Below are 18944 nucleotides of genomic sequence, written 5' to 3'. Positions count from 1 at the left end.
TTACACCTCAAAAAATGTACCAAAACTGATTGAAGACCTTTTTCCATCAACATCACTAGCTTATTGACTACTGTCTCTGGTCTAATTTTTTTTTCCCAAGGGAATGTGTTTTCACAAGCAATAATTTAGATTTGTGACATGCAACCCCCCTCTCTCCTTCTTCAGCTGGACATTTTATGGAGAATTTTGAGAAGACTCAATGAAAACATGTCTAAAATATCATCCTCATGATGATAAAACAATATCATCCTCATATCTCCACCAAAGTAGCAGTTTGGTGGAGATATGAGGATGATATTGTTAGTATTAGAAAATATGACCTCCAAACTCTGCAACAATTTCTTTATTCTCTCAACTCTTACAATCCTATCAAATTCACATGAGGACATCAAAAAAATGAAATCTCCCTTTTTTTGATGTTCTCATCACTAAAAAAAGTGACAATGTTACTCTTGAGGTAATCATTGCTGCTGATAATGAATTTTTATCACAATCTTGCTTATATCTTAAAGTCCTAAATAATTTTTAGATTTTCTAAATGTTTGCATATTTTCAATATCATGTAAGCTCCTGTTAGGATGTTATAATTTATATAGTTTTGGTTGGTATTCTGATGTAAGCATGGATGTTTGTGAGGACTGAAATGCCTTGAAAAAGTTTCATGTTTGGTGTCTAGAGTTGGATTTTCAGATTATGAAAAAAAATAAAAATGAAAAATAGAAAAAGATCCTTAGCTTCCCATGGTATGAATGCTATAGTTGGTTTTCAAAAAATATTTCATAGATGGAAGGCTGCAAAAAGTTATATATTGAGAGAAAGCACTTCAATTAGGCTTATGCTGTCCTAGTAGTGGACAGCCATTAAAGCCATTTGCTTTGAGCCAAATAAACTGTCATTCCATACTTCCTTAGCAATATAAATCCTGATAGTACCATTATTTTAGAGGTGTGTTATCGGTACTATTATGTAAATTTCACATGCAACCAAAATAAGATGAAGTTTTTGATTATTTTGGATATTTGCACACTTCAAGACTCCCCCCCCCAAAAAAAAAATAATTGCAGACAGTTGGAAGCAACTGAAACTTCTGCTTAAAACTATGGCATTATATTGATTTCTGTAAAATCAAATGTTAAATATTATTGCAGTGAAATGAGAGAATGTTCTTAACCCAAACAAAAACTGTAAAAAAACATTAAATTCTAATGATATCTTTTATGGTTGAATCTGTACTCTTATGTCCTCCAATACTCTTATTCTCAAAATATAATTTGGATTTGTACTCATTTTCTTCAAGAAACTTATAATACATAAGAAATGTGTAAAATTATCACCCATTATTGGTGCTGATTCATAAAATTGTATGTATGTCCTCAGGCATCACTGTCCAAGGATAATAATATGCAATTACAACTGAATTGGACAAGTGAAGTTAGAAGGGTAATTGTCTATAAGGTGAAGAGGCAAGGTCATTTCAGTCAAACAGTTTGGTTGAAATGACCTACTTAATATCAGGTCATTTTAGGCAAAATTATAATTCTCAAAAACTTACTAAGGTAAATATTTATTGTATAATTTTAATTCTTTCATCTATCAAGTCCATGTGGTTAGCCTAGTGGCTATGCATTTTGCAACCATATGCCTGGGAAAGGAGTGTCCTAGGTTCGATTCCCGTTGGAGACATGAGTTGAAGGATCTTCCTCAGCCATTTTTCATCCCACAAACAGGACCCATGAACACACACAGGATATAGCAGGCAACGGGAAACCACCTTCCTCGTAATAATTTCCCTAGTATGGTAGCATAGCTGCCCCTACCATCCGCATGGATGAAAGGAAACTAATAATCATCATCTATCAAATGATTTCTTAAAATGAATGATGATAATCATATTTGCACTTTATTCTATTTCCATTCATTCAATAAATCCAGAACAGTTGTAGAATAGAAAAATCATTCTGATGTGCATATTAGCTCTAATTTAGGTGAAAGTAAAGAATTATTGCTATTTACATCAGAAAATTGGTTAGTGCTAATTCCTTTAATGATTTTCTTCCCTTAATAATTAAGAACACTACCCAAGAATATCTACAACTTTTATGCAGTAGTCTCACTCAAAATTAGCACTACTACTCAAATATGTATATGTGCATACAGAAGGCATTTATTAAACTTTATTTCCTCTACATGACAATTCACTCAATAGTAACTCCTATTAAAAATACATTTATATTTTAGTATGGCCCATATAACAAAATAAAGATCATTCAAAGATAAAGATAACCAAACACAGGTTTGGTTAAAGTCACATTTTGTATTTTCCATTGAAGCAACTTTTGTACATTCAGTAATACAAATCTATGTCAGGAAGTTGTACTTTTAGCAATTCTTTACCTGCAGTTTCACTCTACACTTATGTGTATTTCATGTGATGTTAGTTCTGGTTGTATAAATTTAGATCTTATTAGCTGCACATAAGACATAATACTGATTACCTAAGAACAAAACAAAAGGAGTTCACAGGTATTAACAAATACTCTATAAGGATATGTATAAATGGTATCTGCTTCATCATGTTGGCTCCATAAACTTCTCTCTCGTTCCAAACAAATGGAGCATGTCATGCACATCCTTATAGTTTTCCGAGTTGTTTACAAAATGTTGATGTGCTTCTGTTGCAATATGCTTTTTCAGGCTATTATAGTAAACTGAACATATTTCACAATATCTTTTCTTATTCTTGACTGCTCTAGTTTTGCTGAGTCTTGCCGTATTTACTTTGCCAGATATGCTTAAAACACTTTCTATTTCATCCCTCTCTGGTAGAGATTTACTACAAAGAAAAGTATTTAGTTCTGACCAGCATCGTTTCACTTTAAAAGAAGGTTTGAATTTTTTCTTTACATCTTCAACTTTAATAAAAGGAGGATTCAGTACAATCACTCCATTTTGTTTCTCTGAATCATCCTTGAAACTATTATGAAGAAGAAGCTTATTTATCCATTTCTCTAGTTTCTTCACATAAATTACAGGAATTCCCCACTGTTGACACATCCATATTACATCTGTAGTACCAGAGTTATATTGCTTAGTAGCTTTTTGAACCAGCATTTGCCCTCTAGATAAAAGGGAATTGATTGGGCTATAAGTAAGTGGAGAACTTGTTGTTATAGGTGAATCCAAGTTTATGGAATGGACAAAATTTACTTGTGGAGGACTAGATATATGAGATTTTGGAGTTTCTGGATTCCAGAAATCATTAGGACATGCCAATTTAAAATTATCATCATCTGTTATTACATAACTTATATCTCTACTAAAAAATCCATCTACTCTACCACCTAGTTTTTTTAGGTTCTGTTCTAAAATGTGTTCGTTGCTATATTTTTTTAAATTCAAATAAAAAGATATGCCTGAAAGTCTTTTATGGACTTTCATTTTCCCCCTCTTTAAAAAATGTTAAGATAGAAAATTAACTTTTAATGTCAATGAAGCTTTGGAGCACACGTCCTTAAAATTCACTAAAAAGTACAGAAAATATTCCAGTATGCTTCCTTTTAATCCACTTATTTTACGTTCCTCCATGTCTGAATGAATCCTGTTGAAAAAAAATTAAAAAAAAATTTTAGCTATATATACATTGATAACTAAAAAAAAGATATGGCAATAGAAAATATAATATGGCTTCTCAGTAATAGTAAAATTCTTAGTTTATGTCCTATTAAAATAAACCGTCAATCAAAATAAGATACGCAGTATAATAACTACATAAGAATTATGAAGTGCAATCAGTTGACTAAGTGGCAAGCTGCCAACTGTCATCTACTTCAATATGACTTTCAATATATGGTGAAATTGTAGGATAATGAACAAATGACATTGGCACTGAGCAGCAATATGTTAGCTGACAAGCAACAGCAAGTATCTTAGAGTAACTCTTGACATATCCCAGACCTTCAAAAATCACTTAAAGAGTGATAAAAAGAGAAAACACAATTTAGTTTTTTTCCACTTAAGGTTTGTTTTTGTGTTACTTCGAATTCAATTCATGACTGCTATGTACTAAATTCCGGTGTTCAAGCTTACAGTTTGAGTGTTACCCATTTTGCTATTTTAGCAAATTATAACAATAGTAGATAACTAAATAGATTTAATTATTATGTCCAATACTTCAAAGTTAAACTGGCATATCATAGGAACAATAGCACTATTACACATATATGCACAAAAGCACTGCATGAGCGAGACTGTAAAGGAGAAACACAAGAAGGCCTATAGTCCTAAATTGTAATTTATGACTATTCGGAGTTTAAGGGGAAACTGAATGAGTTATCTGGGATAACTCATTCAGGCTCTGTAAATGGCTGCATGCCCATATCTGTACTAGTGTATTGTTCCCCTGATTATTAAAATTTAACTTCAGTGAAATATTGCAAGTAATAATTAAATCTATGTAGTTATATCTTCTACATCACTCCTTTGTTCCCCCTCTGATCTCTCACCATTTTATGAAAGACCTCTTATAACAACCCCTTATATGGGTGATATGATAGACGTACCAACTTGTACACCTATCATATCACCCCCTCTTCCTCCTATCCACTAGACTCTATAAATTGCATCTTCAACATTCCAGAGATCAGAAACTACCTTAGTCAGTTGCCTCTGATCACCATTTTCTTATATTTCTTTTTAACAGCCTATAACTTTTCCCCACTGCAGGGGTAATGGCCTCTACCATTGTGGGAGGGTTCGGTCTACTTCTCTCCCATGGTGACCCACTCCATCTTGGGAGAGTGTTTATTCACTTGTATGAAGGTGGAAGACAATCACAAAAATCCATGCTATGTGGGATTCAAACTCACAGCCTCTTGGCTGGAGAGTGGATACACTATCACTAGGCCAACCAGGCAGGCACACACACATATATACATATATATATAGCTACTTCTACATGATGCTATTCATCCTCCATTTAGCTTCCATGTGATTTACCTTCCTGATTTTGGGTATGCAGTCTGACACTGCTTCTCTTCAACACCTCTTGACCATTTACCATGCACTGCTACTACCTGTTAGTTTATATATACACACACATCTTCTCTACTCATTAATATACAAGAAATACACAAGAATTTCTTGGAAAGAAGCCAACGAACACCACAGTGTAAGGAAAAACAGCATGGCACCCACCTTAATAAAATGTAGGAACTCCTTTTGCTGCAGCAATACTGCAAGGCATACATTCCATAAGCATAGTGATCAATGCTAATTTTCACCATTCTTTCTACAGTAATGAGGTCCTGGACTGTTGTGGGACAACAGGAGAAAATGTGTGGGGGGGGGGGGGGGGAGAGGAAACCTATTGTAATTCATTTAGCATAAATTAAAGATGCCAAGAAATTATATTCTTAGTTTCATCCTTTTCCAAATGTAAGCATATTCATTTAGCATTTGATACATGAATTGCTTGCAATTACAATTTGTACAAAATACAGAATTGACCATTGTCTCTGAATGAGATGATGGTCAGTTCTGTAGAAATGCCACATAGTAGAACTCGCTGCATCGTCCAGAACACTCAGATACCTCTGAGTTTACAAAACAGGACCGTACCGTCATACCAACACCTCTGAATTTCATAGTTGGGGTAACATACTTTGATAAGAGATGTTCATGGACATCCACCATACCTACACCTGTCCATCTTCTCAGTAGAGGTACAGTGTGATTCGTCACTCCATAACACAGCTTTCCAAACTTTCATGTCTCACTGTACACACTCTTCAGACCACTGAAACTGCATGTTGGTTCAGGTAATGTGGGGTTTGCTTAGTGGTCCTACCATGGAAAGCCATGTTGAGCATCTGTTCTGAATGTTTTTGTACAGATTCATGTTCCAGTCAATGCCCAGAACTCCTACATATTATCCTTCATAGCACCCTATAGTCACAATTGGCAAGTGTGGCGTATCATCCACTATGGGTAACACTTGCAGTTGATTTTCTGCACTTCCATCTCAGTATGGTGTCAGTGATTTTGACCTAGGAAGGCAACTTGTCAACAATTTGCCAAAACAGATAGGCCTGAAACATGGCATCCTATCACAACACCTCTTTAAAACTCTATTGGTTCCCTTCTTGCAGCCATTTCACTGGACACAGTTGCACTGACTTAGGAGCATCATATTCCTCCAATTTATACTGGTTTCAAACAGATGATTTGTTACATGACACGATGCACTTTGTCCATGGGGGTATCGATTGACTTTTTTTTCCCAAGCAACGTATCCATATGTATGTGTGACAAAAAATATGTAAAGACTAACATCTGTAAAGACTAACCCATTCTTGAAATGATTAAACAAGAATATAATTTCTTGGCTAGTTTTATTTGAATTACAGCCATATGAAAAAACCATTTTACACCTTGTAATTTAATGGAATGATTCTACATTCCATTAAACTGAGAAATAAAATGGTTAATAATTGCAACATTTCAGCACAGTAGGCAGCCACATTCCACTATTAAGTGCAGAAGTCCTTGACTCCTACTGCTTGACCCATTCAAATTTTCTCAAGATTCTAACAGAAAAGACAGCATAAAAAATTTAGTGTTTATGTGGTTAAAAAAAAAAAAAAATCCATAAAATGCAACAAAAATTATACATAAAAAACTTTCACACAGACTTTACCAACACCTATGCATCACTACTTGACATATCCAAACCCACTATTATTCATCTCTAAATTTTAACTGGCATCCTCTATGACTAAACTTTACCTAAACTTTCCACAGTACATCAGGTATGATGCCTTCCATAAGAGTGAAACTTGAGCTTATCTGATATCCCATGCCAAAGGCTATCGAATCTGGAACTTTATATGATTAACTTTAGCTCCACCCCACTCACTTTTGCACAAGCAGCCTCTGCAGCCTGCATCTTCTATAAATACTTCTATGGCCACTGTTTATCAGAATTAGCATCAATACTTCCCTAACCCTCTTGCAAATCTCTCCAAATGTGTGCAGCAGGTAACCAACACCCTCTCACAGTTCAGCTCCAACCCCACAGAATTTTTCGTCTTTTATGTCTTCCACTTCTGACCTCTGGAACCACCCATGTTTTCCTTCCACCACATATGTTTTCCAAGCTTTTCAAATCAAATGTGAGCAAGATCCTTATCACCCATCCACAGTACTATTGGTTGACCAACTCTTGTGGATGGGCTCTCCATAAAAAAAATTGATTTCCTTGCCTCATTTTTCATCTGCTATCTTTACTGCTCTGCTAATTCTGATTATTACACTGACCTTTCTGATTATCTGTCTCTCTGAAAGTCTTTCTCCCAATCTCAGTCTCATATCCTATGAAACTACAATGGTGCCAACTGCCATAACTTTGGGATTTCTATTATTTCTCTTCCATGATCTGATTATTGCTTCTGCTGTCCCAATCCAAGCACTTGTTATGATGTAATGACTGAAGTCATTCTTGCTGTGATGAGTGCCTTTATTCCCCATTACACTCAAAATCCCTGACTTCTCTAAGTCTTCATTTTCCATCAAAAAGTGCCAAAGCAGTCCAAGTTAAAAATACAGCATATGCTCACCGGCTCAAGCTAGATTCCAGCCTCTTACTCAGCTTACACTACAGTCCATAGCAAAAAACTAAACCTCACTTCATAAAAGCCAAATGCACTAAGCTTGTCTCCTCCTCCTTAAATGGAAGCTGAGCCTTCTGGTCCCTTGCCAAGGCTGTTGGACAAAACTTTTTTCTCTCTCATCCTGATGAAACAATGGCAACATCTACTAAAGGTAAAACAGACCGCTTGTTATCAGTCCCCCAACTCTAGACAACAAAGGCAAATTTCCCCTTACTATTCCATAAACCATCTTCAGAATGCCTCTTCTAATCTTTCAACAAGAGATCAGAAAAATGCTAAATAGCCTCTATGTTCTCTCACTTTGTACTAAGTGCTTATGCTCCAGAACTGACATCCTATAATGCCTTTACAAGCTTTCCTAGTTCCATGTTAGATTGATACATTACAGATGAGTAGAAAGCTTTTATCCGACCTACTCTTAAAATGAGCAGCAAGTCAGCCATAAAACTACTATCCTATTGCACTCAATACTCTGAAAATTGATTTAGAAGTTCAGCAACAACTAGCTTCTTCATTACCTGGAGACCCTTCGGTTAATTGGTGATCACCAACATGGATTCCACCATTCTTGCTCTACAGCACATTTTTTCGCTAACCTTACCTAACTTTGGACACAGGCCATGGAAAGAACTGGAGAATTTCATGTGGTCTGTCTTGATATTTTCCCAAGGCATTTGATAGTGTCTAATTGTGGCCTCCTTACCAAGTTACCATCTATCTTATGGTCTTCTTCATATCCTTTGTGTGAGTGGGCTACCAGCTTCCTCTATCTAGTCATTCACTGCATGCCATGGTAGGTGGTTCCTTTTCATTTAATTTCTCCATCAATGCCAGAGTACCTGAAAGGCTGCAGTTTTCACCTACACTTTCTCCTATATATATCAACAATCTTCTCTTACTAACATCCACTCTTATTCATAATACTGCAGGAGACAGTACACTATTCCTCTTCGTAATTCACAAAACCCTCATAGTACTTTGATGACTTAAGTTCCAAGATCCCCTATTGTCTGGTCAAAACCATAAACACCAATCTAGTAACTCAAGTGGAATAATGAAGACAATTTAGTAAATTTTTATGGTATAAACAACACCAAGAGTAAAAAAATACATTAAACAACTAATATTTCACTGGTTTTCTAGTCAGCATCATCAGAACACAATTATAACTGTAACAAGCAGAGCTATGTCCTTAAATAGCACCCTCTATAGGTAAGAAAACCATAGTTAATTTAGAGAAGTCAGGCTATTATGTCTTAAAATCATAATAAATTTAGTTTAATCCTTTATCCAACTGTGTGCAAACAAAGTTTGCGCCTGAAAGTATCTTCAGGACTGGGGTAAAGTGGTACAACACCGGGCAACTCCTTGCAAAGGTGGAGCAAGCTAATAACACTCCTATCTCAGTATCTCCCATAATGCAAAACACATCTCCTTGCAGATATGTATAATGTTATGCATTAAGGGAAGGGCCACTACTCAGACTAGTTTCGACCTTTATCAAGGTCTCTTCAGTGGGAGCCAGGTCCTTGGACCTGGCTCCCACTGAAGAGACCTTGATAAAGGTAAATTTAATTTAATTAGTAAATTTTGATGCAACCATAACATGATCCTGCCTTTTTTCCTAGAAGAAATACCATGCCTAATGCATGTCCCCACTTTGGAGGACACTCCACTCACCAACCAACATCAGTTTTCTATTCTTGGGCCCACTCTCGCATGTAGTCTATCTGGGCATAAACATGTCCATGGCCTCCAGGAAACTTGGTATTCTTTTTTTTTTTTTTTTTTGTCCTAAACATTTCTTTTCTGCTATCTCCTTCTCTCTTCCATCATCTGCGTGGATGATGATGAGGCCAAATGAACTCTTTCAACTTCTGTCTGTCCCTGGAGAGTGTGAACAATTCTGTCCAGTTTGGTGTCGCTTGTTGCGATTTGATTTTCAGGTCCTCTTATTTTGTCTATCCATCTAATTCTGGGCCACCCTTTGGATGTTTTACCTTCCATTGTTGTATTCAGGGCTTTAGATGGCAATCTTTCTGTTTAAAGAAATAGTAGACAAAATCCAAGAAAAAAGACTTCGATGGTTTGGTCACATGACCAAACCATCGAGGTCTTCTTTCTTGGATTTTGTTTATTATTGTTATTTCTTGTTTTAATCGTTTCCTTATGTCTTCGTTTCTTAGTCTATCCAGCAGAGATACTCCAAGTAATTTTCACAGCGAACCCATTTCAGTAGTTAATAATTTTTTCCCTTCAGCCTTTTTGAGATTCCAGCATTCACTTCCATAGAGGAGTATTGGGAGGAACATAGTTCATAGATTCTTACATTTGTTGCTTGTTTGATGTCTCTTGACTTCCATATTTTATTAAGTCAACCAAACGTTTGGGATGCTTCACTGATTTGTCTGTTTATATCTTTTGTAATTTCATCATTGTACTCAATTACTCCTTCAAGATAGGCGAAGTTTTCTACCTGCTCTAGATTCTATCAATTACAATTTTCAGATTAACGTTGCTTTTTCCCATTTGCATAATTTTTGTTTCATCTATATTTATGTTGAATCCAAAATTTTATACATTCTTCCTTTATTTTATCAGAAATTCATTCTAGATCTTCCGTACTTTCAAGTAATGCAATGTCATCTGCAAATTTTAAACATGTTATATTTTTCTCATATATTTAGATTTCAGAGTTTTCTTTGTTTAAGGCCTTACTGGTTGCTTCTTCCAGTGTAAGATTGAACAGGTCTAGTGACAGATTGCATCCCTGTCTTACTCCGCTCTGTGTGGAACCAGTTGGTTAAGGTGTCCTCCACTTGTACTGCAATTTGATTTCTTGTACAGATTCTTTATTATTCTTAATGTTTTGTTGGGAATTCCAAAAATTCTTTCATAGTTTTCTATAGTTCACTTCCATGGATTGAATCAAATGCATGACGAAAGTCGATGAAATTTATATAGAAACTTTGGTTGTACTCTAGTGTCTTTTCTATTAGCTGTTTTAAGGTGAACAGTTGATCAACTGTGCTTTGTCCTGATCTGAAATTTGCTTGTTCTTCTCCTAATGGTAGTTCTATACAGGGTGTTCGGGATAAATTTGACAGTTTCGTAAGGAAAACGAAAATCTTCTTTGTATCTATTAAATTTAATGAATTGACAAAAAAACATTACAGGCAGAGTTAATTACAATACTATCAACAAGATTTACTCAAAATAACCACCATTAGCATCGATCACAGCTTCAATTCTGCTTCGGAACCTCGAACAAGCTGATGCTACAGTCTCCCTGGGAAGGGCCGCAAAAACTGTTTTAATTTTATCCATTAACTGGGCTTTTGTATTACTGGAAGTGCGATTGGTGTCTTTTTCAACTGCGCCCCATACAAAATAATCCATGGGGTTAAGGTCTGGGGAGTTTGGAGGCCAAACATTTGGACTGGTGAAGTCGTAGAAATTTTCAGACAACCATTTTTGACTTTTCCCAGAGGTGTGGCAAGGGGCCGAATCCTGCTGCCATACATACGGCCTACCATTGGCTACCCCTGTTATCCAGGGCTTGACTACAGTTAGCAACTCCACGAACAAAGCCCGAATTCCAATGCCAGGGTTCTTCAACACCTGTTCCTGCAGATTTGCGAGGAATTCTGCTGTACGAACGCAATCAGATCGTCTGCTAGGGATCTTTCTTCTTGCTACATCCTCGTAGTCACCATTGCAAGTCTCTAGTTCATGCCCGATTGTTTTTACTGTATTCAGGGAGCATTGGGCAGCAGTCGTAATATCCTTATTTTGATGGCGGGCACGAATCATCATGATACAAGTTATTCTCTTCCATGATTCAGGTGGGTTCCAGCTATCCATCCTTTCTGACATCTTGTATATGAATGAAGAAGGGTCCAAACTTTTAAATGAAGAGAAGTGTGTGTTAATACATGTAACTTACGGAAAAATATAATTAATTATAAATATGTCAAATTTATCCCGAACACCCTGTATATGGTTTAATTTGTTTTTGGAGTACTTTTGTAAAAACCTTACTTGGAATACTGAGAAGGCTAATGCCTCTGTAATTATTGTATTCTGTTTTATCTCCTTTTTTGTATATAGGAGTTAACTGATTTGGTCAAATCAGTAGGCAATGCTTCCTTTTTATAGATCCTTTCAAATAATGTTTTTAACGGTTCCAAAAGTTGTTCCTTTCCTGCTTTTAAGAATTCTGCATGTATCTGATCAATACCAGGTACTTTCTAGTTTTAAGTATATCTATGCTGTGTCCTATTATTTCTTTGGTAAAGATATTTGTTTCCTCTTCCATTTCAGTGGCTGGAATAGTAATATCCTGAGAGCTGTTTTATTATATAAATTTGTAAAGTATTTTTCTCATCTGGCCATTCTTTTTGTTTTACTTTCAATTAGTTGTCCCTCTTTGTTTATCATTAGCATTTTTGTTGTCCATGTTTTACTCATTTGGTCTATTTGTTTATATAACCAAATGAACTCTGCTATCTCCTAACACTTCATAAATGCCAAATCCACCACCCTTTGAGTACTGTTCTCACATCTGTGGTGGTATCCATAAACTTTCCTCAAAATACTACATCACATCCAGAAGAGCAATTTTACATAATAGATGACCCTTCTCTCACCAACTCCCTCTAATTGTTTTCCCATAGATGCTCTGCTTCATCTATTCTATATGCATTTCCTTGAACACTGCTCCACTGAACTGGCCATCATCGTTCCTACACTTCTCACTTATTGATGTACAAACATGAGCAATTGCTGGTCAACATCTATATATCATTCAGTTCAACACTCAAACCAATTTCATCTTCTTCCTTCATTCTATATACTTCTGTCCTTTGGAATAGTCTTTCCCACATTTTCCCTAATGCACACGAACTCTATCTTCAAGATACAAATTAACATTCTTTTTTTTTCTCTGTGACCACTTGCCCACACAAGGCAGTGTAGTATCTTGAATTCTCTTGTGTGGTTTTGATATTAAAAAAAGTCACTTAAGAGTACATACTCTGCTTAGAAAGAAGTCAATGGACACCACAGTGCAAGGAACCAAATGGCTATGCCACCCACTTTAATAAGATGTAGGACTTCCTTCACTGCAACGACTGCAGCAATCCTATAGAGCATATTTTCCACAAGTGTACAATAGAGATCAATGGGAATTTTGGATCATTATTCCTATAAGCATATAATGAGGTCCTGGACTGTTGTGTGGCAGACATCCCTTTTCCTCACCTTTCACTCCAGTTCATCTCACAGATGTTCGGATTGACATCAGGGCTCTGTTGAGGCAAGGCAAGTATGGCAACATTCATGTACACAAGCCACGCAGCAATAGCAGCAGCCTTAGGACATGGTACATTGTCTTGCTGAAAGAGAATGCTCAGTTTTATAAAAACATCACAATCTAGGAAGCATTGCACTGTTCACAATGTTCAGATACTTCTTGAAGTTTAATGTTCATGGCACTACAAACAGAGGTCCGAGGAAAAAAAAAGAGGACCATGCCATCGCAGTGCCACCCCCAAATTTCATAGTTGGGGTTATGCTTGCCTAAGAGACATTCACTGGGCAACCACCATACCCCCACGTGTTTATCTATTCGGTAGAGGGCGTAGCGTGATTTGCCACTCCATAACACAGCTTTCCAATCTTCCACATCCCACTATACCCACTCTTTGCACCACTGAAGATGCTGCTGCACATTGGTTTGGGTAATATGGGACTTGAATATTGCACTCCTACCATGGAAACCCATGTTGTGAGCTTCAGTTCTGAATGTTTTTGTGCAGATTTGTGTTCCGGTCAATGCCCAGAATTTTGCATTCAACATGCCACAAATGCACGATAGTTTTTAAATCGTAGGGGGCTACGAAGGATAATATCCTTCGTAGCACCCCACGGCCACATTCAGTGAGTGTGGTGGTTGTCCACTGCAGATGACAACCTGTGCTTCCATCTCAGTATGGTATCATTGATTGTTGACCTGGGATGGGCCAATTTTCTCAACAATTTGCCAAACAGAACACCTCTTTCAAATTCTGTTAGTTCCCATCTTGCAGCCATTTCACCCAGACACAGTTGCACTGACTTGGGATCATCATAGTCCTTCAATTTATATCAGCTACTAATCCATGACTACAAATATTGGAAAGAGGTCAATGGAGTGCTTACTGACCTCTTTCCAAGCAGTGTACAGTGAGCATCTATGTAGGTAACAGATAGGAAAGTGGCAATGATCTGATAGTGCTTACGGTGGATATCATATTTATGCTATATGATAACTCTGGTTGTTGGGATGGAGGCCTCAATGTCAGTTTCCACATACCTTGGGATGTTTCTTGCATCCATATTTCGTAAGGTCTAGACAGCTGTGACTACAGATTCCAAGTGATTCTATGAGTAGAACCTAGAGCATGGTCTGTCAAGCCTAACTGTTAGATAGTGACAGTATTTGGTCCTTTTTTTTTTTTAAATGTAAATATTAGCTCTTCTTCTAGTCTGTTCACAGCTGGTAAGTTGTAAAAACAAGAGACTAGATTTCTGGAAATGAGAAGACAAGTCCATTCCTTGAGTGAATAGGCTAAGCCCACAAGAAGCATCAACTGCTTCTTGTGGACTTAGAAGGCTGTTTTGGTGGTTACATTGTATTAGCTTCCTGGTTATTTTTTCTGAGGTGCCCTTGTTGTAAAACACTATTGTTAGTGTTTACAGTAGTCTGTTAGATTGTGTGAGATGGAAAATACAATATTTTGTTAACTGAGGAATATTATCTAACTAGAAAACATGTTGATTGTGCCTATGCATAGGATCAAATGAATTAGGTTTTGTGAAGAAAAGTTTCTAGGAAAAAGAATGCCTCCACAGGACCAAACAGAACACATGCCTATTATACGGCAGCAAAATGGTAGGCTTATGAATGGTTGAGTTAACAGCATTTTTTGTTATCTTAACACAACCGTTGAGTGTTTGTTAAACACTCAAGTATAAAGCTGGTAATAAGGGGAAAGTTCTGAGAGTATATTAAAGCAAGTTTTATTTTTTGTGCAAAGTCACCATAGATGGCGAATTTATAGAGATGACGTATTAGCACCAGGGTGTTTTTTAAATCAATCTGTGAAAAGGAATGCCATGTCAAAGTTTATGCTAAGTTCATATTTTGAGTTGAAGAAATGAAATACATTCACTTAATATATGAGGAGTATAGTCTGTGTAGAGGGAGAGGATGAATGTGGCTGAAGGAAGAACAATACCATTCACATTAATTTACCACCACCCCCCATGATCTGGTGGGATATCAATTGTTCTAAGGTGGTCTTGGTCTTTCTCAATAGGATTTAATTTTTTTAAATGAAGTGATACTCTAGTACATTATTCTTTTCCCTTATCTGCTCTAGTTAAAACTTTTTTGTGTGTTTGTTTGACAACAAACTGAAGGTGGGATTGCTTTTTAGGAAGTGAGAGTATCGGCTATTAATTTACTTAATGAATTTTATTAGCTGGTAAGGAGGTTAGGTTAAACAGCAAAATAAGGTCAAACTGTTGGCATAAATATTTGCAAACATCACTGTCCATTGAGAGACTACCATCCTGCTTAAGAGATATCTGAAGTGGCTTGAAAATTTTCCATATTTGGTTTTTGGAAAGAGTCTTAAATATGTAATCCTCTGTCTACTCACACTAATATCAGAGTGAGTCTTCAGACTCCATAGAGGTGCCCATACAATAATAATAGTACTTAAAGTAAGTATTAAGTCTGCACATACTTTTATTCCTTCTATCTAGGCTGTTCACTTTGTTAGGTAACTTAACTCAATCTGCTCAGAAGTTTGCCCAAAAAGTCAATATTCATTACTGCAAACCTAAATAGACCATAAATGGCCTTTTTAATTTCCCCATTCACACTGAACGTTGTCCACAACTTTCAAAAATGTTTCACACTTCCATACTGTCTAGCTGATTAACCTGCATACCATCAAAAATCTCCATTATTCAGATAGGTTTCCTCTGTGACATTCGTAGCAAATCAATTGACAATTATGTCTTTAGGGGTGAATCAAGATGCTTTTCATATTCCCCACTATCTGTTGTGGTTATAGTGAGGGTAAAATTTATGAGCAGTTTGCTTGTCCTGAATGGGCATGGAGATTATGCATTGCTATAGGAGGCTAATATAGCTTTTGGTCTTCTATATTTGAATATGTCTGTTGCCTCGTATGCTGCAGCTTGCTGAACCAAATCGTTGGGGTGTGTGGATGTCTTTAGGAAAAACTTGGATGCTAAGGATTGTAGAAAAGAGAAAATATACGGTATATTTGTATCTCTATGAAGTTGATTGTTTCTAACATACCACGGGGCATTCAGAATCATTCTCAAGCACTTGTTCTGCACTCGTATCTTGATAATGTTCGTATTAGAGGTGTGGCTCCAGGCTGGAGAGGTATAGGTGATTATAAGACGAATTGTCATCTGGTATAGCTGCAATTTGATTCTGTTGCTGAGCTTGCTATTTCTATTAATTAGCAGATAGATCTGAGTTATGGCTTTAGATGCCTTTGCGCACATAGACTTGATGTGTTGGTTGAAAGATAGCTTTTTGTCGAGAATTACACCCAGGTAATTTGTTTCTGTCTGCCAGGGAATTTTAGTATTGAATAACAACACATCTCCTGCAGGAGACATTGGCCTTTTTGAGAAAAGAAAGGCTGAGCTTTTTAGGGGTTGACTTCCAACCTCCACTTGGAGAACCAACCCTCCAGCTTTAGAAGGTTTTCTTGAAGCTTTTTGGTAATGAAATGGGGTTTGAGAGATCTGGTTAGTATTGCCATATCGTCCGCATACAGGGCCAAAATGGAAGTTATCGGATTGTGTGGGATGTCTGACATGTATACAGAAAATAGCAATGGAGCCAGTAGAGATCCCTGCAGCACTCCAGCAAAGATACGGCACTGGGACGATGCAGAACCGTTGATTTTGATTTGCATTAATCTATTCTGAAGATATGAATGGATTAGATGAACCATTTTTAGTGAGGTACTGGATGAGATAAGTTTGTGTAGGAGTCCAAAATGCCAGATTTTGTCAAATGCTTTGGATAGGTCTAGGAAAACAGCTCCTGTGCACTGGCACCAGTTGTAGCTGGTGGTGATATATTAGACAATTCTGTAGATTTGCTGGGTAGTACTATGGTGTTGCCGAAAACCAAACTGTTCTTTGGGGGGGGGGATGTTTAGGTCATTTACTGAAGCTTGGAGTTGTGAGAGGATGACCTTCTCTGCAACCTTACCCAGATTGGAGATGAGACTGATTGGACGATAATTTTGCGGTAGGTGTGGGTCCTTGCCTGGCTTATGAATTGGGATTACATCAGCCAGTTTCCAGGTGGAAGGAAAACAGTGAAATCTTAAAATCTTAAAGTAGCAAATCAATGTCGTGACTAGAGCTCTTTATACAATGGAACTGCTGCATCTTTAGGAATATAAAATTTCATAATGCTACTGCTAAACTTGATGGTTTGTGCAGATTTCATTATTTATTGCACTTACAAAGATTTCATGTTGTGAGCCTCATAACAGACATTGTTTTGGAGATCATTCCAAACTATAAGAAATTTTATTTATCAAAATTTCTTATATTTATCAAGGTTTAACGTGTCAGTTATCTACTGACACGTTAAAGACCACAATTCAGAAGATAGGTCTAGTAATTTCTTATTATGACATCTTTCTTCCTCATTACAATACCCATTTTAGTGCCACGACTGATATCGTAAACGAAAGCAGTTAACTACACACCGTCCTCAACTTAGATATTGACTAATACTATTCAAGCGATTACAATATAAAGTGCTGATTTTATTGGAAAATTTATATGGTCAGTAGATAGGCAACATTCTTTCAAAATTATTTTCGCCGGAATGAAAGTATTGTCAAACACTATGAAAAAGAGAATTTTATCGAATACTCGTTCGGGAGTCAATGTACTACTATAACAACAAAAAACAAGGTTAAAAAATATATATATATTATATATATATATAAATAAATCAAATTTTTACCTTATTTAGCAGGAAACTTTATTTTTACAATAGACAGATTATTTCGTGCACCTCGAATTATAATTACAATAAGAAATCATATTATACGTTCTCCTTTCACATAACGATAGATAATGTCTATCGTTATGTGAAAGGGGAACGTATAATGCTACCGCTAACACCCCACCCCACAGCATTTTTTAAAAGTATAATTAAAAACAATAAGTGATTCTCTCTCTCTCTCTCTCTCTCTCTCTCTATATATATATATATATATATATATGCATAAGATATACAAAGAAAGACGAAAAGCACAAACTCAGTTATTACTAAAACTAATAAAATAAAGTGGTTTATAAAATAATACTCTAATGTGATATTTTTTATTCTATCATAACAGCGTTTAATTAATGTTTACAAATTAAATATTTAGCAAACTTACCTTTAAAATAACTTTCAATTTTAATAACATGGGTTTTCAAAAGAGAGCTTTCATGTATACTTATGAAACTAAAGCTAGGGCGCAACAAAAAGAAATAGCGAACGCTAACCCTATAGGTTAACCATTTTAAATGTCAAGAATTCGTTTGAACTGTTAAAGCTCTCATAGAAATCATCCTCGACTTATCAACATACTGCTTCAACGAGAAATGCATACCCTCTAAACTAGCCAATCATTTACCAGCGGATATTACGTCTGGAAGCACTACGCGATTTGGAAGCTATCATTTAAAGTCTCATTGGTCTATTTAAAATAAGAGGAAATACCCTCTTCAGTTCTGTTTTTTCTATAGGACACTTGGATTTTATTTTTAAGTTATCATAGTTTTGTTTTATGGCATTCCTTCATTAATACCGTAAATTCAACTCACTCAGAAATTGTCCAGAATAATCATTAAACTCATAATATTTCATATTTATAACGCAAATTGAATATTCCAACTGTTTTAGGCTGCTGAGTTAATTATATTTGGAAAATATTATAAAATGCAGACAATTTTATACAATTTTATTAAACTGTCACCCCGTTAGAAAAGGGGAGGTCTGCAAATATGAGTTTTGTAATAAGAAAGAATGGGGCGGGGGAAGGTTCATAACACTTCCCAAAGAAAGCAATTAAATTATTTTAAAAATCTTCCAAACGATTTGAAAACAGCTTTCGTTTGGCGATGTAAAGCAATTGATGAAAGATATTCAAAAGCCATTATCCTTTC

At 36.1% G+C, this 18944-nt stretch overlaps 1 protein-coding gene across 2 annotated transcripts; it reads right to left on the bottom strand.

The window, feature by feature from the left end:
- Window positions 1-2138: 2138 nt before the first annotated feature.
- LOC150108419 (protein DBF4 homolog A-like) lies at window positions 2139-18358 on the bottom strand. Of its 2 annotated transcripts, none has more exons than XM_090415833.1 (2): window positions 18173-18358; window positions 2139-3598 (listed from the first exon to the last, which is right to left on the bottom strand). In XM_090415833.1, exon 2 carries the CDS (start codon window positions 3436-3438, stop codon window positions 2572-2574), a length of 867 nt encoding a protein of 288 aa, XP_090271959.1. In that variant the 5' UTR covers window positions 3439-3598; window positions 18173-18358; the 3' UTR covers window positions 2139-2571. The 2 variants fall into 2 exon arrangements, with proteins under 2 accessions (XP_090271959.1, XP_090271960.1); XM_090415834.1 differs by lacking the exon at window positions 18173-18358 and adding an exon at window positions 17752-17861.
- Window positions 18359-18944: the final 586 nt, after the last annotated feature.

Source organism: Typopeltis vanoorti, chromosome 3, assembly GCF_054136105.1.
Source record: "Typopeltis vanoorti isolate ZY-2024b chromosome 3, IOZ_Tvanoo_1.0, whole genome shotgun sequence".
NCBI lineage: Eukaryota > Metazoa > Arthropoda > Arachnida > Uropygi > Thelyphonidae > Typopeltis > Typopeltis vanoorti.
This window is presented reverse-complemented; position numbering and strand designations above follow the sequence as displayed.